General features: G+C 41.3%; 1 protein-coding gene across 1 annotated transcript in view; it reads right to left on the bottom strand.

The window, feature by feature from the left end:
• Window positions 1-25,451, bottom strand: part of ryr2a (ryanodine receptor 2a (cardiac)) — a 180,097-nt gene that overhangs the window by 59,167 nt on the left and 95,479 nt on the right. The window contains exons 32-54 of the mRNA XM_069708820.1: window positions 25,289-25,403; window positions 24,911-25,071; window positions 22,906-23,065; window positions 22,198-22,284; window positions 18,786-18,917; window positions 17,438-17,532; window positions 17,050-17,225; window positions 14,857-15,500; window positions 13,693-13,893; window positions 12,246-12,351; window positions 10,496-10,639; window positions 9,810-9,937; window positions 8,877-9,022; window positions 7,408-7,522; window positions 7,080-7,212; window positions 4,823-4,926; window positions 3,808-3,943; window positions 3,492-3,678; window positions 3,111-3,219; window positions 2,902-3,022; window positions 2,547-2,716; window positions 1,152-1,372; window positions 101-191 (exon numbers count right to left, since the gene is read on the bottom strand). Of these exons, the coding sequence (XP_069564921.1) occupies window positions 101-191; window positions 1,152-1,372; window positions 2,547-2,716; window positions 2,902-3,022; window positions 3,111-3,219; window positions 3,492-3,678; window positions 3,808-3,943; window positions 4,823-4,926; window positions 7,080-7,212; window positions 7,408-7,522; window positions 8,877-9,022; window positions 9,810-9,937; window positions 10,496-10,639; window positions 12,246-12,351; window positions 13,693-13,893; window positions 14,857-15,500; window positions 17,050-17,225; window positions 17,438-17,532; window positions 18,786-18,917; window positions 22,198-22,284; window positions 22,906-23,065; window positions 24,911-25,071; window positions 25,289-25,403 (3,682 nt within the window). The remainder of the gene's footprint in view (window positions 1-100; window positions 192-1,151; window positions 1,373-2,546; window positions 2,717-2,901; window positions 3,023-3,110; window positions 3,220-3,491; window positions 3,679-3,807; window positions 3,944-4,822; window positions 4,927-7,079; window positions 7,213-7,407; window positions 7,523-8,876; window positions 9,023-9,809; window positions 9,938-10,495; window positions 10,640-12,245; window positions 12,352-13,692; window positions 13,894-14,856; window positions 15,501-17,049; window positions 17,226-17,437; window positions 17,533-18,785; window positions 18,918-22,197; window positions 22,285-22,905; window positions 23,066-24,910; window positions 25,072-25,288; window positions 25,404-25,451) is intronic.

Genomic DNA, 25,451 nt, shown 5'->3' with positions numbered 1-25,451 from the left:
CTAACGCTCTATTTCCTGTTAGTTGTACATTGCAGTTCCTACACAGGACTGAGAAACACATGGTAACTGACTGCACCAACAAACCTGATGTGTTTCTCACCTTCAGAGGCATCTTGGTGTGTTCGTTCAGCAGAGGGACGTCGAACACTAGCCTCCTCAGCAGATGCTGCATCATTGAAGGCCTCAGCTTTCTGCACATTATTAGGATGACATACATTAGTGGGCTAGTTGCACTGACAAAAATACATTCTCCTGAATAGACACTATAAAAACATAGAAGAAATGGTGGGTACGGCTTGACAAAAAATACAAATTTGATCATAAAATGTAAGAAGAATGCATTTATTGCACAAGTAACACACTGGTTCATTACCTGTTGCAGCTGATAAAGTAAACATACACCTGTCAGTAAATGTGCTGGAATTGGTGAGTTTCACAATAAACTTAAAAGTGTTCTTAGCTTTGAGAGAGACATTTTAATGCTTGTTGTTAGCTTAGCTAACTTGATTCTCTTTTCCTGGCCCAGAGTGCAACATAAGGCTTCACTGAGTGGGCGTTACTGTAAGATATTTGATTGAGTTGCCTGTTACTGAAATGGTGGATTTAAGTTCTCCTCGGTAAGCAGTCTAAGACTTTTAGTGTGAAAGGTAGGAGATAGAAGAAGTGTTTCTTGGTGTGCTGTGTTTGTCAGTGTGGAAGCAATATAAAGTGCTGCCGTCTGTTTAACACTACAAAAACCTCTCTATTATTAATATGTTATCATCATATCATTAGTTTTATTTGTCATATCACACCACAGACTGGATATAAAAGTGTTCGTAGCTTCAGGTCTGTAAAATGGTTCTGATCCAGAAGTGTCTTCAGCTGCAATACCAGCGAGTGCCACTAGAGGTCGGCTCCAAAAAGCCTCCGGCTCCATAGACTCCCATTCAACTTCTCTCATCAAATCCAAAGTGAATCAAATGTGTCCATCAGTTATCTCGGTGTTGTTCGCTAAAGTCACAGTAGACTGACTCGCAGACACCCTCTTGTGGGCCACAGAAACATTTCAAATGGAACACATCCTGACCAGCTAAATAGGCCTGAACTGAAACTCTGATGACTCTCATATATAAAATATAAATGTGTTAATAGAGGCAGTGTAGTCTTACCCACAAACAGCCAGCAGGCACTCCTCTATGGAGTCCCTCTGGGCCTTAGTGAGGCAGCAGCCTTTGGAGAGGCGGTACACCGTATGAAGCAGAGAGTCGATCAGCGAGGCGAACGGCTCCGTTCCCGCGAACAGCGGAGCACATTTAGTCAGGAGAGGCAGCACTGCTGTACACAGATACCTGTTGAGAGCAAGCGCCATGTCTGTGGCACTCAGAGCAACCTGACAGAGACAGAGGACAGGAGGAAAGATGGGGAGACGGGTGACCCATTAAACATGTGCATTCACAATTCCCTTCCTATGAAGATTTTTTTATTTTTACTTTTATGGCTCCATTTGAACTCCGCGGTGTATAAATAAATGTCTCTAATTAGACATGATCACTTTAATCTCATAATATAAAACCACACTTGCCTTATATAGGTCACTTCTGAGCAGGCCTATAAATCCTTCATTATTTGTAATTTTAATTAAAGCCTGTCGTTTAATTAAACCTTGTTCACAAGTTCAGTTTCATCTCATTAAGAAGATAAAGATGCTCTTATGTCATTTTCAAAGGGATTTTAAAAGCTCCGTGGAGTCCATGTGATCTGCAGAGCTTATTGATAATTAGACTACTGTGACTTTCTCACTCTCATTGGATCCAATAGTCATACAAGAATATTGATAAGAGCAGTTTAAAGGCCCTGCACGCATATACATTAACCGTCTACTGACATTGTTGTTGTTGGTTGTGATGTCATAAAGCGCTGTGGACCAGTGTTGCAGCAAGTATTCAGATGCTTAGGTTAAGTAGAAGTAACAATACTGTAGTGGTAAAATACTCTGTTACAACTACAATTATTGCATTCAAATATTGCATAATTAGAGTACCTACTGTAAGTATTGACAGAAAATGTACTTTAAGTATAAAAAGTAAAATGACTCAAGCAGAGTTCACCCTGCCACTGTTACATTTGTGTTACACTGATGATTTGTTACTACTGATGCATTGAAGCATAAGGAGTATTTTAATGCTGTAAGGAGAGCAACTTCTAAATATACTATTATTTTACATTCTAATCAACAATAATATATCACATTTTATAAAGTGATAATGAGTAGTGGAGTAAAAAGTGCAATATTTCCCACTGAAATGTTGCCAAGTATAAAGTTGCATAATACAAGTAAAGTATTTGTAATTGACTTGGAAAAAATGTATTTCATTATTTCCAGCAGTCCTTGGTCTGAACAGAACAATATTAAGGTTTGTTACCCAACATGTGAAATAAAAGTAACAGCAGAAGAGGTCGAAGCAGCAACATGATTAAAAACAGTAGAGTGGGTGGAGTGTGCAGAGGCTTTAAGGAAGAGGGGACAACGAAGACGCACAAGATGAACATTAACACACACTTACAGTGTCCAGCGAGGCAGCGGCTCTCAGATCCGGTAAGAACCCGACCTCCAGGAGGTGGAGAAGAAAGTTCTGGTCTTCTATACCGTAGACCCGGTCCAGGAACAAAACCATGGCTGCTTTATGGTCCGGACAGAAACCTGCTGACATGTCTGGCTCTACAACCAACCCGTCTATGCATCCAGAGACACACAAACAAAAAACACACAGAAGTAAGATTACAAATTTAAAATGAAAGGTTGAACTGTTTATAATAAATCTTAATTGCTGCTATTTAAAGTTGGGACTCCTCCTGTGTGCGTGTCAGGCAGGGGTGGTGGTGGTGGTGTGTGTGTGTGTGGGGGGGTGGGGTGCTCACCTTTAGCCAGGTTGGGCATGGAGAATGGGATGCTGATGACTCCCACCAGGTCTTCAATGGGAATCAGAGACCTCAGAATGGCTCTGATCCGGATCGCTTCACCTTTGCCAGCATGGATCAGCTGATATCAAACATGTTAGGGTGAGTCCAGCATCTATATGATACGAGTCTGTGCATGTGAATATGTGTGTGCGTATAAAGTCACTCACATGCATCTCTGGAGCGCAGCGGCCCAGTAGGTCAATGAGAGCTGCGTAGAAGGTCATGATGGCATTCCCCATGTGGATGGTGTCATCTTCCTCTTCCTCCAGCATGTCACTGCAACACACACATCCACACACACAGATTAACTGCCACTAAATACTTTAGACGTCTTAATCCGGAATGTAAAATGCAGTTTCTCCAATTTCATTGACTGAAAACTTGCACAAGCATCACAAGACTATGTAACTTCCTGTCCAGCTGATTTCTGTGTCATTCAGTACATTTCACTCCACAGATTTGGGACATGTGTTGAGGTCAGAAGAGCCTTTTCCAACAGCACCGATAACTTGACCTGTAGATTAGCTCTACAGGAGTCAATGTCTTACAGTGTCTTGCTGCTCTCAGACGTCGGAGAGGGTCCATCTCTGGAGGCGTCTAGAGAGATCTTAATGGCTTCCTCCATCGCTGCCAGAAGCCCGTCACCGCCTTCACCTCGAAGGGCGGGGCCAAAACATTCCGGTCGTCGAATAAGAAGCCTCACCACCACATTGGCATTCTCCTCCACACTTTCACCTGAACACACGACAGAGACACAGCTGACAAGTTCATGACAGAAAGTTGCACACCAAACACACGATTTAAAAATAAAAAATAGATCTGAGTCAGCTACAAACATTTGTTGACACAATTTTCACCATTCACCATTGCAAAAGACAGCGAAGCGCAGGAAGTCGAGGTATCGCTCCCCCTCCACGGGGTTCCAGCCGATGTCAGGGTATCCTTTATGCACCAGCATCACGCAGCTCTGCAGCCCACAGCCGGCCAGGTACTGCACCACCTGCACAGGGACATTACAGCTTCTGTGAGTAGTAGTGAATAAAAACCCTGCAGCAAACGCACATTTGAAAAATGAGCTTTTCATCAAATGCTCTGTTTTTTTAATTTTTATTTTATGAATTTAAAAATGCCTTAACAGTCGGTTTGGGCACTCCACCGAGTCAGTACTAGGCCACTGTCTCTACAGGACTCTGAGCTGGCTAAAAAGCAGAACGGGGGTAAAACTTACTATGTAACTCTAGTTTATTAACTAATTATCTGCAGAAATCAATTCATTACAAAATTAACAATAAATGTATTAATCATAAAATGAAAAATGTGGGATGTGAGATCTGCTGGATGTTGTCTCTGATTAATGCACATTTGTAATGTCTAATTTTTTACGTGTAACTTTTTTCGACGAATAATTGATTAGGAAAAAGAAGACAATATCAAATTATTATCAATAAATGAATCCATACTGAAAACACATAAACCTGTTTTGTAAATATTCATGATTACATACTGAAGCCTGTTCAAAACGTATGATGGTGGACAACAGATTAATTTATTGATCTGGTACACAGTTATAGTCATATTCAGAAACATCACAAATATATTTCCTCAGATGCCGGTTTATTAGGTACAGCTTGAGGTGCATCATTATACTGAGACGTGTTTCTAATATGGAGTCATGTATTGGGATTTATTACTTTCTCGGTTGTTATGGCTCTCAGTTGTTGTCATAGTTTCCATGCAGTCAAGGTGATCACTTTCATTCATCTACTTTTGGACAGTCGAGACAATCGCTGGGATGATGACAGTAAATCCTCTGCAGGCCAATATGTTGTGACACACCTTTCCTTTCTTGTATGTGTGTCTTCGTGTTTGTCAACCTCACCTTCTCCAGGTCCGGCTCTCTTAAAGCCAGAGCCAGCTCATTATTATCCATGACTGATGCTGCAGCCACATCCAGAGGAGTGGACCCTCGCATGGATGGAGACGCTGAGAAGGAGGAGGAGAGGAGAGGAGAGGAGAGGAGGAGAGGAGAGGAGAGGAGAGGAGAGGAGAGGAGAGGAGAGGAGAGGAGAGGAAGTACAGTAAAGTACAACTTTGTAAAAAACAAAAAAACCTTTAATCGTAGCCGAACTCTTATCAGCTTTCACGCACATGGTGAATATTTTTCCTGTCTGCATTTCCTTTCAGTAAAGTGCTTTATTAAAACACGGTGAGGATAACAAACCTTCACTGCATCAGACTGGCAGCAGCTGATTTTTAATTGATCCTTTAAAATGTTTTTTTATATTAGAGATATTCCTCTTTGTGTCATACTTTAACAAGAAATGGCTTGTATGGAATTTAATGTTTGAAGAATTTATAACCTTATCTCAAGTTTTTGGAATTTGTTAATTCTGACACTAAATTCAAAGAAATACATTCTATATTCTATTTTTCCACACAGACTGAACTCTAACAGATTATTTTGTGATGTGGGACTGATTTCACCCTTTACACCATGACACACGTGGTACTCTGTCACTATTCAACACTTCATCAGTCGCTCTCACAGTGATAGTGGCCACTAGAGTTGTATCTGTAAATTGGTATCATGGTATACTGCGTCATGGAAATTGATGGACATCCTATTCCTGGTATTGAAGGAAAAAAATGCAACAAAGCAGAGAATCTCTTGTGTCAGACTTTGGCAACACACACAGTTGGCGGAAAAAATGGAGCGAGACGGAGACAAGCAAGACAGATCATATTATCTCCAGCCCTGAAAAAGTAATTACATTTAACAGCGTGACATTACTTTGGATATGAACATGGTGTTATCGTGGAGGAATGGTGTCCAGTTTATCAAACATGTGGATGTAAAATTGCTGCCAACGAAAGAAACACATCAAACATGTTCGCCCATCTTTGAGAAAACCACCGCTCCATGCAGAATAAAGTCATTAAAAGTGCTGTTTATAACTTCAATCCCAAACAAAAAAAAAAATGTGTGAATGTTGAAACATTGATCATAAACTCTTGAAATAATGTTCCACATCCTGGCTGCTGACTCCACCTCTCCCAGGTCAGAGGATGGTCGGACACAGGTGAGTGTGTATGTGATTAACACTTCTAAAGGATTTTCTCACTATTTTCAAGATTTTTACAAACCAAATAATAAAGCATTGAATGGAGGAAATAATCAGAAGATTATTCCATAACCCTCAAATAAACATTCAATCTTTATCCATTCAACGTACATGTTGTGCTTTTGAATGAAAAACGTACAGGAAAATGTTTTTATGTTACTTTGAAGAAGGACATGAGGAGTGACTGGAATTAACGCCGCGTCATTGTTCACTTCAGTCAACCAGGCAAGTTGCAGTTTACTCGTATAATATTTTTGCCCATGCAAGTACAACCCTGTCTCCAAAATAGTTTGCATGCTGTATAAAATGTACATAAAAACAAAATCCAAAGATTTGCAAATCATGTAAACCCATATTTGATTGAAAGTAGACCAAAAACACCATATCAAATGTTGAAATGGAGAAATGTTATTTATTGTTTTATGAAAAAGATGTGCTTATTTTGAATTTGATTGCGGTAAGTTTTTTGGAAACGGGGTTGTAGAATTTGCTTCAAATATGGATGTTGCTGCCAAGAAGCAATGAATCATAACGTGGAGTCTTAACACATCTTTAACCTGTTAGCCCAAAAAATGTACACAATCAGGTGGGCACTCAAAATTGGTGTCTCTAATTTAGTACTCAACTAAATGTGAAATATGCTCACAATATAACTGCTGCAGATTTATGGAGATGAAAAATTGTCAAAAATACTGATTTTGCGCGACATTATAATGTCACAGTGAAGTTGACCTTTGACCTTTTCGGTGTATAGACTCTCATCACTTCATCCTATTAGGCATGTGTCTGAATTCTCTTAAATTCACAAACATGAGATTACAATAAAGTTGACCTTCACCCACCAAAATCTTGAGTCCAAGTGACTGTGACAAGTTTAAAAAAAAAAAATAAATCCCTCGAGGCGTTCCTTTGTATGAACGGTCCAACAGAAGGACTGACAACCTGAAAACAACTCTCTGGCATAAAAAGGAGAGCAGAAGCAGCACATACGGTGTGAAGCAGGTTTAAACTCACCGAGTCCAACGCTGCTGTTCTCCAGCAGGTAGCTCAGATGGTCAAACATGGCTTTTTGGTTCTGACGGCTGATTCGGCAGAAGTAGCAGAGAAAACGACAGCAGTTGGCCACCATTTTAGGAAAGGTGATTTCCTATAAACACAAAGGCATCACATACAGGGTTGTTGAAAACAAATTCTGTTCCTGGCATTAGAAAATGTTATAGTGTCCATAAAGTTTTATATTCTCTTTGTTTATTCATTTGAATGTATAAAAAGCACAACTTTATGTCATCAGATTAAAGTCTGTCTCCTGTCCCAGCAGCCTCTTCACACTTCCTGTACGTACCTTGGAGTCTCCTCCACTGAGCACGTTCACCATGACCTCCATGACGGTCTCATGCATTCCCAAAGCTCTCATCAGGTTTGGATGCTGGTAGAACACCTTGTTGTTCATGATGTCACTACGGAGGAAGAAAAAAAAAAGTTCAAAGCTTGGTGGACTCTTTCTGATAGTATCAGGTGTCCCATCAGGGTTGTAAGCACTAACTAAATATAATGAACACACAGACAAAACAATATCACATCAAACATTTCTAGGATTTTCATGAAGTTTCATCCACGTGTTAAGTTTATGTAAATCCTGCGGTCCACGGCAGGTTTTGCATCTGAACAAACTCAACGGTTCCTTCAAGGTTTCTTTTGTTCAATTTCATTAAATTCTCAATTGTGATTTAACTTTTAGGTTTTATTCATGGTGGTGGTCTGCCTTTATAACTTCTACCTCAGAAAGCAATATCCGTTGAAAACAGCTTTATCTTAGCACACTGTCCATTACCAACCTCTCTCATTCTGCCTTATTAAACATGTTTTAATTGGATGGTTTTATTTGTTATCATTTAAGTCTTGTTTTTGTTTACATTAGTGTTATTCACCTTTGTTGTTGACACTGGGTCGACCGCATTGTATCTGATATTGATATTGATTGATTCATATCAATAAGATATTTATACCACTAGCAGCCTCTGTGGACTGTTTGTTGGGTCCATGGACACCTGGATTCATTTTTTCCTGTCGGGTTAAACTCAATGTTGCCATCTGTATTTGTATTGGAGCCCATTGCGCCTACAGTTGGATGTGTGGTGAGTCTCAGATGTTTGTCTGCTCAGCCCGGTTGTAAAGAGTGATTATCTGAGTTCTGTCGGCTCCAACCAGTCTGACCCTTCCCCTCTGACCTCTCTCATCAACAAGGTGTTTCTCTCTGCAGAGCTGCCACTCAATGGATAGTTTCTGTTTCACATCATTCTCAGAGAACTCTTGAGACTGGTCAGCCGGTTCAGACGCCAGCGTGTCTGCAATCAATAATCATGTCCCGGTCACAGTCACGGACATCTAATTGTTTCTCCAGTCTGATGTGACAGAAGCTCCTAATCTGTAGAGCAGGAGTTCATGCAATGCATAGCTGCCACATAACTGACTGACTGGATAATTGCACAGGTGTTCCTAATAAAGTGCTTTGTAAGTATACTGTATATATATAAGGAATAATTGAAAATTGTCAGATTTATCACAAATACAATTTGAGATCAGACGGTTTATTTTTTCCTAAAGGGAAATCACATTTCATTCAGTGTCATAGTATTAAAGGAATACATACAGTATATTTTATTACCCAGAGAAGTTGAAATTTTCAAATATGACAGTATGGATAACCTGTCCCACTCTGACCAATGAAAAATCATCAGGTTAAACAGAAAAAGAAATAAGATTGAGACCGAGTGTGAATCTGAATCTTCCGACAGATGAGTGTGTTCTCACCCGAGCCCTCTGATCATCAGCTTCTCCTCCTCTCGGCCCATACGGACACTCAGCAGAGATCTGATCTGACCCAGAGCCGCCAGCAGGTTGATGGTGTCCTCGATGGATACTGAGTTTATGGTGTAGGTTTTGGGAAGAGCCCTCACCTGGAAACACACGCACATTCACAGCTCTTTATACTGCTGACTTCAGTCCTCACATCTTCACTCAGAGAGACTTTATGTTACTGTGAGAAGCTGTGCAGACGGCACACTGAGGAGGACATTTGTCCTCAGGTACCATCAGTTAGGAGAGATAATTCATTTCATATTTTACTGTAAATTTTCATTTTAGTTTTACATGTGAGTGTTCCTATAATCTGCCTGAGATAAAAAGCCTTTTATTTTCCTTTCTGACTTTCTGGACATCCTGCTAATTTATCAATGGTCCCATGTGTTGCAATAATTATCTGTTTTTTCTTTACATTTCACTGTATAAGTCAAGGTGTATTTATTTATTTTGTTTATATGGCTTGCTTGTGTCTGTGTATTTATAAATTGTTTTTTTATGGTTTATTATCTTATCTTAACTATACTGTTTGTTTACACTAAATACCAGATTTTTATTAAAGCTTGTAGTGTACAGGTTCTCAGAGCAAAGTTGTTCCAGTTATGTTAAGGAATAATTACGCATTTCTGTTTTTGTAGCTGTAGCATTAATTTGATTGTTTAAATTATATTAGTACCAAGAACAATAACATTAATGCATAACATTACCAAAATAAAATATTATGAGATGTGTATGAAGCCACAGAAGAAGTAAGACTACAGTCCTCAGCAATGGCACATACAAACACACACACACCACACACACCATGTGTCATGTCCTACTGAGACAACGTGAACAAGGTATTCAGTGGCCAAATAAAATGAAAAAAGACACCCCAGAACAAACCTGTCCTCCGATGCCATCGTACTGACGGTGCAGCAGGACAAACATGGCTCTGACCAGCTCCGGATCCTCTATGACCGACTCCTGAGCCCAGCGGACCATCGTGTTTGAGATCAGCTGTTGTAATGTACCTCCAGAGGTAGAAACAAAGAGGGCCACAGAGGTTGGGGGAGAGTGGGGTGGGGGTGGGGGGAGGGGGTTGGGAGAATCACAAGCCATGAATCTTATTTATTCTACATTTTTCTGTGTATTTTCCTTGTATGCTAAGACTTACTGAAAGCTTATGCACAAATAATACAAATAAATTAAATTTACTTTTAAAAAAATATCAAATTACCAATGAACCCCTTTTTATCCAATGCTGAAGAACAATAATTCATTAACACTTCGTCAGCTAGAGTCTGTGATATTTAGAAGCTCTCACATATCCTACAGTGCTGGATGGATTAAAAGGCTTGTTGTAACATGAAAAACTTCCCCTGTAGGTGATGTGATATTGTAGCTCATTTAATTAAAATCTAAATCAAAATGATTCATTCATCAGAAGGCTGAATTTTCACAATATATGCCAAGGATTTCTGAAGATTGAAGTATTAGTATTATGTTCAGAAGCAAAATATATATTGAAAGTTCCACATTCCCAAACGTCCATCGTGTCCAACGTGTGCGGATCGGACCAGAGGACTTACTGGGTTTCCGTTCTTTCTTCTCCAACGGCAGGTTGGTCATCTTGTTCTTCAGATAAGCCACTTTCTCCACCAGCGACATGAGTCGACCTCGAATGGTGAAGTCACCGTCATCGTCGATGCCTCTCTCCTCATCCAACTCTATACCTGCCACAACGGACAGATTAGTGCATGTTGTACATTTACAGTTAATCAATATACAATATCCATATTAGGGCTGGCTCAATATCACATGTTCACCACATAATCATCATGGCCAGTGGTATTCACCGAAACTATATTATCATAACATCAATAAAACATTTGAACTAAATAGAATTAACGCTCTCAGGGAAGTTGTCACATTACAGCTGTATTGATAATAGGTGGTGGTGTTGCTCCTTTATATTGATAACTACTGTATATGAAATAAATAACTGAGGTGAGGCAGCAGTTCCAAATTGAATATTATAATTGTGATATTTCTATTTGGTCAATTCAATTTCATTATGGATAGATTAAAAATGTATTTATAGCCTGATTTGATGAGTTCAAAAATATCAATTTACCGTTGCCATCAAGCTATTATTGTTATAATTTTATATACCACCTTCCCACCTTGTGGTTTTAAAGTTCCAAAACTGCTTGTCTTATTATAAATATATACATATTATTTCAAACAATAATTTGGTGACTTTACGCTAATATAAATATGTCTGTGATATGTTACATGTGAGGGGCGCTTGGGGGAGGAGCCAAGAAAAATATTTTACAATTATGCTACGCTGTAGCTCAGCGGTACACAAAAAAATAAAGTCCACAAATGAAACATACGAGGCTGCGGAAAGAAAGAAGAGCAACAATAGTCGTAGGTGGAAAACATCAGCTGTTAATGGTGCTGCAGAAATGAGCCATGAAATGTATCGAGAAGAAGTGAAGGAGCAACGTCAGTGCAAACATGACAAGACTGCTCTAATCTTTGGGAATAAAGCAAATAAAGTGATATGGATTTAAGTGATGGGTAGAAATATTTACTTTTAAAATATGCAGTTTTTGAACAGTTCAATAAAGACAAACACATTTCATGAATGCATGTTTTTCGCTATGCCTCAAAACTGTAAGTGCACAAGGTGGGAAGGTGGTATCTATACACATATATCCATTACATACAATCTGTCTGAAGTAAACGCCACAGATCTTCATACTATTTCACCCTATATAAAGTAAAATTTCATTAGTGCCACTGAACCATATAATAAACCAAGTTTTGCTGAATCTTCCTTTTAGTTAATTAGTAAGTGAGTAACAATTAGTACAAAGGACCAGTACTGCCACCTTCTGTATTGGAGTGTAAACTAGATAGATACTGGTGGTGGACTGTTCATGGAACTATTTAATGTTCTTAATGAACAAATATCACCGTTATCGTCAATACTGACATATTGTGACACCCCTATTACATATTAATGATATGTCTGTCAGTCATCCAGGTCATGTTACATCCAATGTTATTGGAAGGCAGCTGAATAAGCTTGAGGTTCTTGAAGTCGTTTCATTTCTCATCCAAAAGGCTCCTTCGGTTACAACTGCCTGGCAAAGAGTTGCAGCATTTTAATTTCTTGTGGGGTCGTTGATACCGTTACCGAGTCTTTGAGGTCACATATGACCCAGAAAGAAAAGTATTCAAGAACCTCAAACAAGTCCAGTTGCCTTCACTTCTACTGATCTATTTCATTTTTAATATTGATGAAGTTTAATTGGCAGTGAAACTGACCACAGTGTTTCATCAGGTCTTCGTGGAAGTCTAGCAGCTGGTCCTGGATGTATTCAGGACAGGGACACTCCTGCTTCTCATCCTTAAAGTTTAGCAACATGTTGATCTGCAGAGAACACAGGTTTGGTACAAGTTATGTTCCTTTAAAAAATATAAACAGTGCAGAAACCCAACATGTATTTAATCATAGGTTTTGATTTGGGAACATGTTCTCACTACTTTTCTGGGTAGATGCTATATGACTCGGTATCTGAAGAGCATTTAAGTGTATGTATTCACATGCATAAAGAGCCCAGACAGCACAGAATGGAAAGAGTGTCTATGACTACTATTTTATAAACTGCAGGTCAGTGTACAGTAACATGGGAGAGAAAGGGGTGTCCAGGGTCAAGAGGCTTTAGCTGAATATCAATATCTATATGTTCCTCATTTCCTTAGAGATGTTCCCCATATATTCCTTAGTTTATGTATTTGATATGTCTAAATATATATATTTAAAATGTATATTCTCATTTATGTATAATTTCTATAGTGACCAAATTTGACCCATTTAAATGTACACCATTTAAATGTCGATCTTCATACATCTTTTCTTGACAAACACAAAAAAGTTGTTCCAAAAAAAAACAAAAAAAAATTGGAAACAGGTAAAAATAAACCTCCGGTGAAACTCCTGAATACGCCTCGCGTCACGCTGCCAAGTGTAAAGCCAAATCTACCGTGGCCATGAAATTGTGACGAAAGTAAATACCCTCTCTAGAGCCAGTGTTTGGTTTGTCTGCTCCCTATATGGAAATAATAAGGGCTCATTCAAAAGCAATTAAAACACTAGTTCTTAGTTTCAGGTGATTATGCACTAATCTAAAAAATAATTGTCAATATTATATTCCAATTATTGTAATAAATCCTCCTAAATCCTATAAACAAAATGTAATATGTTTGACCACATAAATACCAAACAATGAAAAACTGTAAAAACTGAAGCCAAATATGAGCTATATTTTAAATCATAATGGAGAAAACGGAGCACCAGATAAAGTTGTCTTTGCCAAAAGCTTAGCAGAGTATGAGTGACTATTGTCTCTGCAGACGATGCCTCTGATGGAATTCACAGTTGTTGTGGTTAAACACCATTAAATGAAAAAGTTAAAGGTATAATGTGTTGTTAAATGTCCATTTATTGAACTTGTAATGAATGAAGAAGAATCATGGATACATTTTGAAAATGCTTGGTTTTCCCTGTGGCCTTTTAAAAAAAAGAGGTTAATGTCATGTTTGTGACACATATTAAGATAAAAGATTTAAAAATCAAAGTTTTATAACTTACATGACACAGTTTTGGAAAGAGCCTTCAAACTACAAACAGTTTTTTTTATTCATTTCCCCGGTTGTTTAGCTACTGACATTTTAACAGCCTAGTCTGCCTCTTCTTCAGTGGTGCTCCTACCTGCTCCTGTGGGGGAGATCTGAACTCTTTGGTCTTCTTGGCAGTGAGGGCTGCAGACATGTTGAGTGCCAGCATCACCTCGTTGTAGCGGAACCGCTGGTTGTCTTGGAGACAAGCCACAAAGTCATCGGAGAATGCCACCACCGCCTCGATACGATGACGCACCTGGCAGTCGCACAGGTGCTGCAGCACATGGCACATCTACCCACACACAGATTACATACATATAATCACACATACTGATGGCTCATATCATGTTGAAAAACAAATAAGGACAAGTTGTGAAGTAAGTTTAGAAAGCTCATCGCGATGGCAGCAAGTTCAGGTGTCACTGTTTAAGTGCAGCGTCCCTCATCACTTACACAGGAAGCATGTTGGTGACACATCTCTTAATATCTACTAGGAACAGGAGAAACGAAGACCTGCTTCATCGTTACACGTTTGAATTTAGCTTTGGACAAAGTTAAAAAATGCTGACCTACTTCAAAGCAACACTATAGCAGGAAAAAACTGCATTTGTACATCTCAGATGTTTTTTTGTGAACCGAGTGGGGGAGAGTGAGGAGGGAAAAGGACATTTATGCAGCGTGAAATTTAGCCAGGATATTGTAGAAGGTCAGCAGCAGGTGATGAACAGGTAACATTAAACACCCTGGCTGCTGTTAAATGTTAATTGAACTTTCCTTTCTCTACTTAATTGTTTGACCTCTGGAATACAGAGCTAGTTTTGTCACTCATGAGGTTGCTGAATGTTTTTAGTACACATGACATATGAAGCCTGTTGTTCCGTTTGGTTTCTTGTTGGGCTGAACTCTGTGTTTCTAGCACAGTTGAGGTTCTTCTGTCGTTTTTGCACTTAGACGTGGTTGTGTTGCCATAGTAACCTACACCATGGCTTTACTGTTAGATCATAGTATTTGTTGATTTTATTTGCATCTAATTGTATCGCTCATATCAACCTGGTGTCTGGATGTCTGTGACAAAATCAGGTATCACAGTGATTTCTAAGTGTTTTTGATGTTTCCGGTTACTTTAAATTCTTCGTACAGTAAATCGCTAAAAAATAATGACTGTTTTTTTTTTTTTTTTAAATACTGAAGTAAAATAAACATAGATTATAATTATTTTAAATGAAAATGCATTTCCAAACTGAGAGAGGGTCACCTGGAGTTTTACAGGCTCTGGTAGCTTCATCTGTAACAGTCCTTCTTTGGGTATCTTCCTCTCTCCATCCTCTCCTCCTCCCTCCGTCTCCACCGCCTCCAGCTCCATGTGACTCTCCTCCTGCCCGTCCCGTCGCTCAGAGAACACGGACGGTTCGATCAGTTGCAGGATGTTCTTCAGGTCTCCGTTCTGGAAAACCCCCATGATGAGCATGGTGTAGAAGAGCTTGATGAGGGGGACGAAGAGGAACTCGGTGCTGCCTCCGATCGGATCCCGTACGTGCATGCTCCCCTCCCGCACCGCCTCCGTCAGCATCTCTATGGTTTTAATTTTCAGGATATCTAAGGGGAATTCAGGGCTGTACTGGAAACAGTCTCCTGATCCGTTGTTACCGTTGGACCGACACGAAGGTCCGGTCCCACATACAAAACTGGGGGATGAGAAGTGCATTCTGGGTCTCAGGGAGGTGCTGAGTCCGATGCCCGGCAGGCCGTGTTTCTTCTTCTCATCTGGAAACAGGGTGATGCTCTTCGTCTCGTCCGTCATGGGAACGATGTATTCGTTGTTCATCATGAGGCGAGCGGTGGCGTAGCTGCTCAGGTGGATGTCGATGAGGAGGTCGTAGTAGCCCGCACGAAGCCGACCTGCAGGTCAGACAGACAGTTAAACGGAGACATTAACTGTAACACTACATAGCTGTCCTGTATCATTTGTGTTTTTAATGAACAGACTACATCTACAGTAATACCTGGAAGTAAAATGAACACATACTGTATACATTTTTTATATGGCTTATATCATACATTTTCTAAAGTCACTCCCTATTTAAGCACAATGTCGAGCCCTGAAATGATCACACAATGGAATAGTTTTTTACTGACAGTCTTCACTTTTGATAAATGTCTGAAGTGCCATCACCATAGAAAGTAACCAGTTGCATTTAGTCCAAGTACTACACTACTATATATTGTACTCTTTACTCCATACCATTTAGATTAGATTTAGACTTTATTAATCCCAAAGTGGGGAAATTTAGTAATTTACCGAACAGCCACTTATTTTTTTCATTCAGTTCATTATTGAGTTTACATAATAACACATTAAGGATTATACAGTAAACCCAGAATGTACAATTGTCTGTCAAGACTGTTCAAGATTATACAGTTGCTGAAGAAAATATTAAGATGCTTCACTTTTGTGTTTCATTGTGCTGTAATTATATTTTTAATAGATATAATTGCCATTTTCCCCATTGATCTACACTCAGTGACACAATGATAAGAGTGAATTCTGGAGGCATAAAACCACAAGAAAGGAACATCAGTAATATGGAGAATATCGTGAATGAGTAAATGAGGGAGACTATAAAAAGACAGTGTATTACATCACATCAGCTTATGTTTAAGGGCGAGCAGGCTCTTTAACAAGAGGGCCAATATTCACAAACATTCTGAGAGTCATCTCAGAGAGCTAACCAACTAACTAACGTATATTTCTAGCAAGCAGTCTTAGCTTAGGAGTGATTCAGGAAATTTCTCAGCGCAACGCTGAGCAAAGAAGGAACAGAAACCTTAATCTTAGTGAGGAGGTGTAGGTGAAGCTGTTGTTCCATATGATGCATCCTTCGGTATTATTGGTTGATCCAAAAAAAGCACCCATGGTGATGCTAGGCTCAGAATAGACAGTGACCTCCAGTGGAACTGAAATGAACTGCGTCTGAATATGAGGCTGTTTTTGTTTGTGCGATCACTGTTGATAGAAGGACTGTTGCATTTTTCCAGCTGCCAAATATCTTAGTGCTATGATGAATTTCATTTGTGGCGTTATTGTGTTGTTGCATTGAGTGGGAGATGAGATGGACCACGAACATCATCCCTGCACGGTCTAATCCGAAGCGTTTCATTAACTCACTGTCATTCAGTGTTGAAAGAATATTTCTAAGGTCCTCCTCACTGCTCCTAAATGTCCTTCACTTGAGAAGCTCTTTTAAGGGCTGAGATGTTTTGTGAATATGTTTATCTTTACCAGGATCTACTCTAAATTTTAAGGGTAAATTCTTAAAAAAAAAAACTTAATTACAATAATTTCCTTCATTTTTTTTTGTCACTAAGAAGCTTTATGAATACGCCCCTTGGCCTTTAGCAAGGACAGTTCCTATGTTGGATGCAGTAATGCTTTCTCTACATGTGTTACCTGGCATGTACTTATTCTCTATAGCCTGCAGGAGCTGAGCCTCGTCGACGTGGGAGCACAGGGCGTGAGCCACACGGTTGTTTCCCAGAGCACAGATTGCAGAGTACAGTCTGAGGGTATGGTAATGAAACTTTAACAAGTCCTTCTGCTCAGACAGCTCCAGGATATCCAACGACCTGGCAACACAAAGAGTATGAGAAATGAGAGACCAAGGGGATGGAAAACAGTGTGTGTGTGTGTGTGTGTGTGTGTGTGTGTGTGTGTGTGTGTGTGTGTGTGTGTGTGTGTGTGTGTGTGTGTGTGTGTGTGTGTGTGTGTGTGTGTGTGTGTGTGTGTGTGTGTGTGTGTGTGTGTGTGTGTGTGTGTGTGTGTGTGTGTGTTACTCCACCTGTTTTCCTCAGGTATGTGCAGAGACATGAACTGCAGAGGTTCATTACACTGGACCAGCCAGCCATGTCGGTCGTTCACTCTGGAGGCTGAGACCTGGACAGAGAAATGAACCAGCATGCATTACATACAGTATAAGTGAGTTAAGCACTTCTGTCCAGCAGTAACTGTCTCAGGATCAGCCCAGTGTGCTCACCGAGCACCGAGTATTCACTGTAGGACGGTTTGGAAGAGTCGCTGACCCATCAGCTGATCTACGGAGCTCCTCATCACTTCCATATTGTTTGATATTGGTTTGCATATTAAATTGAGAAATATCTAAAGTGAAGTATATCATTCTTGAAAGAGTTTCATGCTGTGAAGTGAGCAGCATTCTCAATATTACAACCCTGTTTCCAAAAAATGCTGTGCAAAATGTAAATAAAAAAAGCTTCTGGATCATATTTCTATCTGGTTTCTTGTTTGGAGAGTTTTAACATCATTTGTGGACACAGCGATGAACTGTGTTCACAGGCGGTGGTTTTCACAAGTGTTCCTGAGCCCATGCAGGGATTTCCACTCCAGAATAGTGTGTTTTTAATGCAGTGCTGCCTGAGGGCCCGAAGATCACCACCATCCAATATTGGTTTCCAGCCTTGTCCCTTGTGTTCAGAGATTTCTCCAGATTCTCTGAATCTTTTAATGATATTATGAACCGTAGACGATGAAATCCACTAATTCTTCGTAGTTTTACGTTGAGGAACATTATTCTTAGATTGTTGAACTATTTTCCCAAACAGTCTTTCAGAGTGGTGAACCTCTCCCCATCTTCACTGCTGAGAGACTCTGCCTCTCTGAAATCATCTTTTTATACCCAAACATGTTACTGATCTGTTGCCAGGTAATCTGATTAGTTGTGGGATGTTTGACCAGGTGTTTTTCTTCAGCATTACACAACTTTTCCACTCTATTGTTGCTCTTGTACCAACTACTTTGAGACGTGTTGCTGCTCAAAATGAGCACATATTTTTCACAAAACAATCAAATTCCTCAGTTTCAACATTTGATAAGTTGGTTTTGGTCTATTTTCAATTATAAACTGCTTTACGTCATTTGCAAATTGTCGCATTCTTTTTTTTATTTACATTTTACGCAGAGCGTCCCAACTTTTTCAGAAACAGAGTTCTACTTTTAAAATACTATTAATATCTTTATTTTTCTCTTAACTGTCATCAAATTTGTCATCTCTATGTTCTTTTTCAAATAATTTAGTTTTATCTATAATCTATATAATGAATATAGTGTAAATGCTCTGAAAGCTTATGTGTCTCCACATGTGTCTGTTGTATCAAAAAGCCTGAAGTTGGTACCTTGAGGAAGTGGTTGGGAACACGACTCCATAAAACCGGAGTGAGGAACTGGACATGAAGCCGGGGAGGACACTGAGGAACCGGGTTCTTCTTCTCACTCTTGAACAGACCAGCTGACAGAGGCATCACATTCTGACGGGACACAGAGACAAAGGTTTACATCAAAGAGTTACATCATCAAACAACTAGGTTAGGTTAGGTTAGGTTAGGTTAGGTTAGGTTAGGTTAGGTTAGGTTAGGTTAGGTTAGGTTAGGTTAGGTTAGGTTAGGTTAGGTTAGGTTAGGTTAGGTTAGGTTAGGTTAGGTTAGGTTAGGCAGTTACTTTATTAATCCCCGAGGGGAAATTTTTTCGGTACAGCAGCATACAGGAAGCAATAGATAATAATAGAATAATAGAAAGCAATTAAATAGCAGTAAAATAGCAGTAAAAATATGAAATGCACAGTATATACAGTACAGTATATATCTACATATATTATATACAAACAACCAAAAACACAGACAACAGTGTTATTGTTGTGTGATGGATTTTGCCAGAGGTGAGTTATTGTACAGTCTTATTGCGGTCGGCAGGAACGATCTCCTGTATCAGGATTGATCTCCTGTATCAGGAATGATCTCCTGTATCAGGAATGATCTCCTGTATCTGTCCTTGTGACAGCGGAGCTGGAGGAATCTTTTGGAGAAAGTGCTCCGCTGTCCCTGCAGCAGGTGGTTGAGAGGGTGGTCAGGATTATCCAATATGGACAATAGTTTGTTCAGCGTCCTCCTCTCCACCACCTTTTCCAGGCTGTCCAGTTTGTAGCCGATGATGGAGCCGATCTTCTTAACCAGTTTGTTAAGTCTGTTGGTGTCACCGGCTCCAATGCTGCTCCCCCAGCAGACCACAGTGAAGTACAAAGCACTGGCCACAACAGACTGGTAGAACATCTCCAACATCTCGCTGCACACATTGAAGGATCGAAGTTTCCTCAAGAAAAAGAGTCGACTCATCCCCTTCTTGTAGACAGCGTTGATGTTGGTCTTCCATTTCAGTCTGTTGTCGATGGACACACCCAGGTACTTGTACTCCTCAACCATGTCCACCTCCTCTCCCAGAACTCTCAGCGGTTGTGGAGCCGTCGTCTTCCTCCTGAAGTTGACCACCATCTCTCTGGTCTTGGCCACGTTCAGGAGGAGGTGATTTCTTCCCGCCCACTCCACAAAGTCCTCCACTACTGCCCTGTACTCCTCCTCCCGTCCATCCCTTATACATCCGACCACTGCAGAGTCATCAGAGAACTTCTGCAGATGGCAGGACTCTGAGTTGTACTGGAAGTCAGTTGTGTAGAAGGTGAACAGGAAGGGAGACAGAACAGTTCCCTGTGGAGCTCCAGTACCACTGACCACCGTATCAGACAGCACACTGTCCAGACGGACAAACTGTAGTCTGCCTGTCAGGTAGTCAGTGATCCAGGAGACGGTGGACGCATCCACCCCCCCTCCACCCCCACCGCCCGCAGCTTCTCACTCAGCAGCAGTGGTTGGATGGTGTTGAACGCACTGGAGAAATCAAAGAAAGTGATTCTCACAGAGTCACCGGTTCCATCCAGGTGAGACTGAGCTCGTTGCAGCAGGTAGATGATGGCGTCGTCCACTCCCACATGAAGCTGGTACGCAAATTGCAGAGGGTCCAGAGAAGATTTCACCAGCGGCCTGAGGTGGGCCAAGACCAGCCTCTCCAGAACCTTCATCACATGAGATGTGAGGGCAACCGGTCGGTCGTCGTTGAGGCCAGATGAAGTCATCTTCTTAGGGACAGGAACCAGGCAGGACGTCTTCCACAGCACTGGGACTTCCTCCTGCTTCAGGCTCAGGTTGAAGAGGTGTTGTAGGACCTCAGCCAGCTGGACGGCGCAGGTCTTCAGGACCACGGGGCTGATGCCGTCAGGTCCTGCAGCCTTGCGCTGGTGGATTCTCTCCAGCTGTCTCCTAACCTGGCCAGTCGTCACAGAGAGGGGTGTGTGTGTGTGTGTGTGGGGGGGGGGGGGGGCATGGTGTCGATGGAGGAAGAGCCCTTTGAGATTGAGGGCTCTATGCAGCTCACCAGGGGGGGCAGAGGGGGGAGGCAGCAGAGGTGTTTGGGAGGTGTGAGGTGTGGAGGAGACAGATGAGAGCGGTGAACTAAACCTGTTGAAGAAACAGTTTTGCTCATTGGACCTCTCCAGGTTCCCCCTGATTGTTCCTCTCCAGGTTCCCCCTGGTTGTTCCTCTCCAGGTTCCCCCTGGTTGTCTCTCTCTCCAGGTTCCCCCTGGTTGTCTCTCTCTCCAGGTTCCCCCTGGTTGTCTCTCTCTCCAGGTTCCCCCTGGTTGTTCCTCTCCAGGTTCCCCCTGATTGTTCCTCTCCAGGTTCCCCCTGGTTCTTCCTCTCCAGGTTCCCCCTGGTTGTCTCTCTCTCCCCTTGAACCCAGTAATCTCCTTCATACCAGTCCACACCTCCCTCACGTTGTTCTGCTGGAGTTTTGACTCCAGCTTCCTCCTGTAGGAGTCCTTGCACTCTCTCATCTTCTCCTTCAGGTGGCGCTGCACTCTCCTGAGCTCCTCCCTGTCCCCAGACCTGAAGGCTGCTTTCTTCTGATTAAGAAGCACCTTCAGGTCACTGGTGATCCACGGCTTATTGTTGGGGAAGCAGTGTACAGTCCGGGATGGTACGGTGGAGTGTTCACAGAATTTGATGTATTCTGTGATACAGTCCATCATGCTATTGATGTCCTCCCCATGTGGTCCACACAGCACGTCCCAGTCCGTGGACTCAAAGCAGTCCTGCAGGGCGTCTTCAGCCTCCTGTGTCCAGCTCCTCATTGATATCCTGGTGGTTACAGGCTGCCTCTGTACCAGAGGAACATAGTACAGAGGCAGCAGGACCAGGTTGTGATCTGACCTACCAAGGGGGGGAAGGTCAGTAGCACTGTATGCATCCATGGCATTAGCATACAACTAACTAACTAAGAGGTGCACAGACCAGAGAGGACACTGTGGACATGCTTTATTTTCTATCTGTAAACCAAGTGTTGCTGCTCAGGATAAAGACATCACTGATAGTTAATGTGGTTTTGTATCAGACATCACTTTATCCCAATCTGGCATGACATTCACAACTGTTTTAATAAAGAGTATATCCTTGGTGTAAACAGAGAGTTTAAAGGCATACAGCTGCTGCTCTTCTTTCTCTTTGTCAAACCTGTTGATTCTAAGTTTCCTTCTTCCGGCACAGAGTCATGAAACAGACGTTAAGCAGTGTCACAAATTATAACAGGATTTAAATACAAAGTCTGTTAGCAAGCAACCTCCTAGACCTGGTGGGGATGAAGAATTGGAAGCTAGGCCGCTGGGTGTGTGTGTGTGTGTGTGTGTGTGTGTGTGTCCTTCTCACCTTGATACGTCCCAGTTCAAACTGGAAGACATTGGGACTGGTGGCCTTGGCGAAGACTGCAGGGAAAAGCTTCGTACTGGGTTCCACCTGCACAGAGGAGGGAGGGTTTAGATAGTTATTATATTAAATCCTAATTAATTAATCAGCTAATAGTGAAATTAGTCTTTCTTTGTTTGCAGTCAAAATGAGATCCTGATGGAGCCTTAGTGTTACCATGAAGATATGCACTCCCCTGCACTCCTTTTCAGACTCCAAAGGTCCAACTAATGGGCTGATTTCTCGCCTCAGTTCTCTTTTTCAGACTATCTCACGAAGCCGTTCCCTTTATACATGTATGAAGCATCTTTTGTGTTTTTTTCATAAATCTTTCCTTCCGGCTCTCAGCCTTTGAGTTGTCATATTGTGCATCATTAATGTGACTACAGCTCAGAGGCAAAGGTCAGACAGGGTTTTGTTAGCACCAGTTACAGTTAGCATCTAACATCATTGTTTGACTGCATGCAAGATGATGTGCAGGACAACACATGTTTTTTTGTTTGTGAAAAAAGAGACATATGTGGTTTTAAAAGAGCTGGTACCAGAAGTCTGAGGCTTATTTAGAAATAGAAAGCAAAAAGAAAGTGAGTATAGATGGTAAGATGAAAGGACCTTTCAGGAAGGAAGAAGGGAGAGGAAGTGAAGGAACAACCTGGAGTATTGTTTTTTTACCTGGTAGAATGTGCTGAGTTCTTTTCCGTTGGCCGTGAAGGTCAGCAGACCGTTCGTTGTGTCAACCACGCAGCCGATCTCCAAGCCGTTGTTGCTCCTCCCCTGACCAGGACTGCTGCTCTCTCCGGCCCACACCATGTAACAGTTACTGCGTTTTATACTGCAGGGTGGAGCGTAGAGAAGAGAACATCCACATCAGGTCAAGGTTCAAAAACAAATTAAAAGACATGGTGCTTAAACAGCTGGTTCAACTCTGGAAGTCTGTCCACAGGATTCCAGAGCACTTTATTAGGAACACCTGTACATTTGCTTATTTGTGATTTTATGATGTACAATGCATAAAATCTACAGATGCAGATCAGAAGCTTTAATTTTCCCACCACACATCCGAATGAAGAAAAAAATTAGATCTGAGTGACTCAGGTAACTCAGATGGGCTACAGCAGCACAAGATCACTTCATGGTCCACTCATCACATCCAAGAGGATACATCTCAGTCATTAATGGGAACAGGTTCACCAAAACTGGACAGCTAAAGATTGGAAAAATCTCATCCTAGTCGGATTTAATTTTGGCTGAGGCTACAGGCGGAATCCATGAACCCAACCAGCCTCATCTCCACCATCAGGCTGCTGCTGCTGCTGGTGTAATGTGTGAGACATATTTTCTGGTCTCACTTTAGGTCCTTAATACCAATTAATTATGACTCGAATGTTTATCAGAGACCATATTACAAAGCAAAAGTCTCACCAAACTGGTTTCATGAGTATGACAATGAGTTCATTGGACTTCATTGTCCTCCCCAGACACCAGGAGCCGTATTTATGAAGCTTCCTGATGCTAAGAGTTACTGGTCATCATGGAAATCTCAGAAAATTATTAGAATTGTGACGTTTTCTAAGAATTCCCCCTTAAAGTTAAGAGTAGATCCTTGTAAAGATAAAAGTTATTCACAAAAAAAGGCTGAAGAACTTCTTAAGCAGAGGATAAAATTGCAGAAGTACGACGAGGATGGAAAAATATTCTTCAAACGATGAACGACAGCACGTTAAAAAAACGTCATAAATGATATTGTGCAGGGATGATGTTTGTGGTCGATCTCATTACAGACGTTCAGATAACAGCACCAAGAGTTTCTGTTTGGAGCTCTGAGAGGATTCCGAGATTCGCGCACCTGATCTGAATCCAGTAAAAACACCTTGAGGATCTGGTAGAACAGGAGATTGGCAGCACGAATGTGCAGCAGACAAATCTGAAGAAATGATGTGATGCAGTCTGTCAACATAGAGCAGAGCCTCAAAGGAATATTTCCAAGAGCTCAGGCTGCTTTGAGAGCAAAAGGAGGCTCCAACCAGTATTAGTATGCTGTTCCTGAGGAATTGGTCAGTGAGTGTCTATTTTTTATGGTGTAAGATGTACAGACGATGATTCCTCACAGATCCTACAGATTGTGAAGTGATATTACCTTCTCCTGAATCTGTGCCTGTGAACAAGTCTTAAAACTTCTGAATGATACTTCTGAATCCGTTTGCTCTTTACACTGAGAGCCTACTGCAGCCTCAGGTTTCTGGTGCTGGCTGACAGAAGTGAAACTGCTGTTGTAGCCCATCCTGCCCAGTCCCGCTGCCTCCAAAACTGATGCTCACTTAATATTTTTTTGTCTGAGTGAATGCTGGAGTTTGTTATGATAAAAATCCAGTAGATCAGCAGGATCAGAAATACTCAACCAGCCCATCTACCGCCAACAATGATGTCACAGCGATGACAATAATCCATTCGGATGTTTGACATGAACATGAACGGAAGCTCCTAACCTGTATCTGCTGGGTTTTATTCAGTGCACTGCTGCCATGTGATTAGCTGATTGGATAACTGCATTAAAAAGCGTATAAGAAGAGTCTTAAGATGGAATGAAAACCGAAAGGAAGATCGGCTCGACAAAAAGTTCAACATACAATACATGAGAATATATCATAAAACAGTGTTTGTCTGTAGCTCGACTAACCTCTCATGAACTTTGCCCTTTTCATCTCCCAGGGTAACGGTGACAGTTCGGACCTTGTGCAGCTCGAAGCCCGGGTCGTACTGATGGAAGTCGGAGGTCACCCAGCCGACCCACACGTTACTGGGCTCCTGACCGGGGAAGATCCGCACCGAGTAGTAATGCTGCACAGAGAGAGATACGTTCTCATCACAGGAACATTTCTTTAAAGGGCTTCACAACACATCTGACTGGAAATCGATTCAAAGAACTGCAACACTGGAGGGAACACTTTTGTAGGGAATAAATATTCTGTCTGATACAAATGAAGATAAATGAGACTGTAGATTAATCAAAATTTCATGATTCAGTGTTTGTGACTTTAAATTTGTATTTTCTTACAGCAGGGGCTTGCATGAGGATCTCGTAGCCGTCTTTGTCGTCAGATATCACCTCCTCTGACAGACGGGCAGATGAAGGACAGCTGTTGTCAGGCTTGTTTCTCTTCAGTGTGAACCTACAGATCATATGATTGGTTTAGATTTAAAAATATGTTAAAAAAAAA

This window comes from Brachyistius frenatus, unplaced genomic scaffold, assembly GCF_029030835.1.
Source record: "Brachyistius frenatus isolate BFR_SWC_R1_liver_20210118 unplaced genomic scaffold, ASM2903083v1 Contig_78, whole genome shotgun sequence".
Classification (NCBI taxonomy): domain Eukaryota; kingdom Metazoa; phylum Chordata; class Actinopteri; family Embiotocidae; genus Brachyistius; species Brachyistius frenatus.
This window is presented reverse-complemented; position numbering and strand designations above follow the sequence as displayed.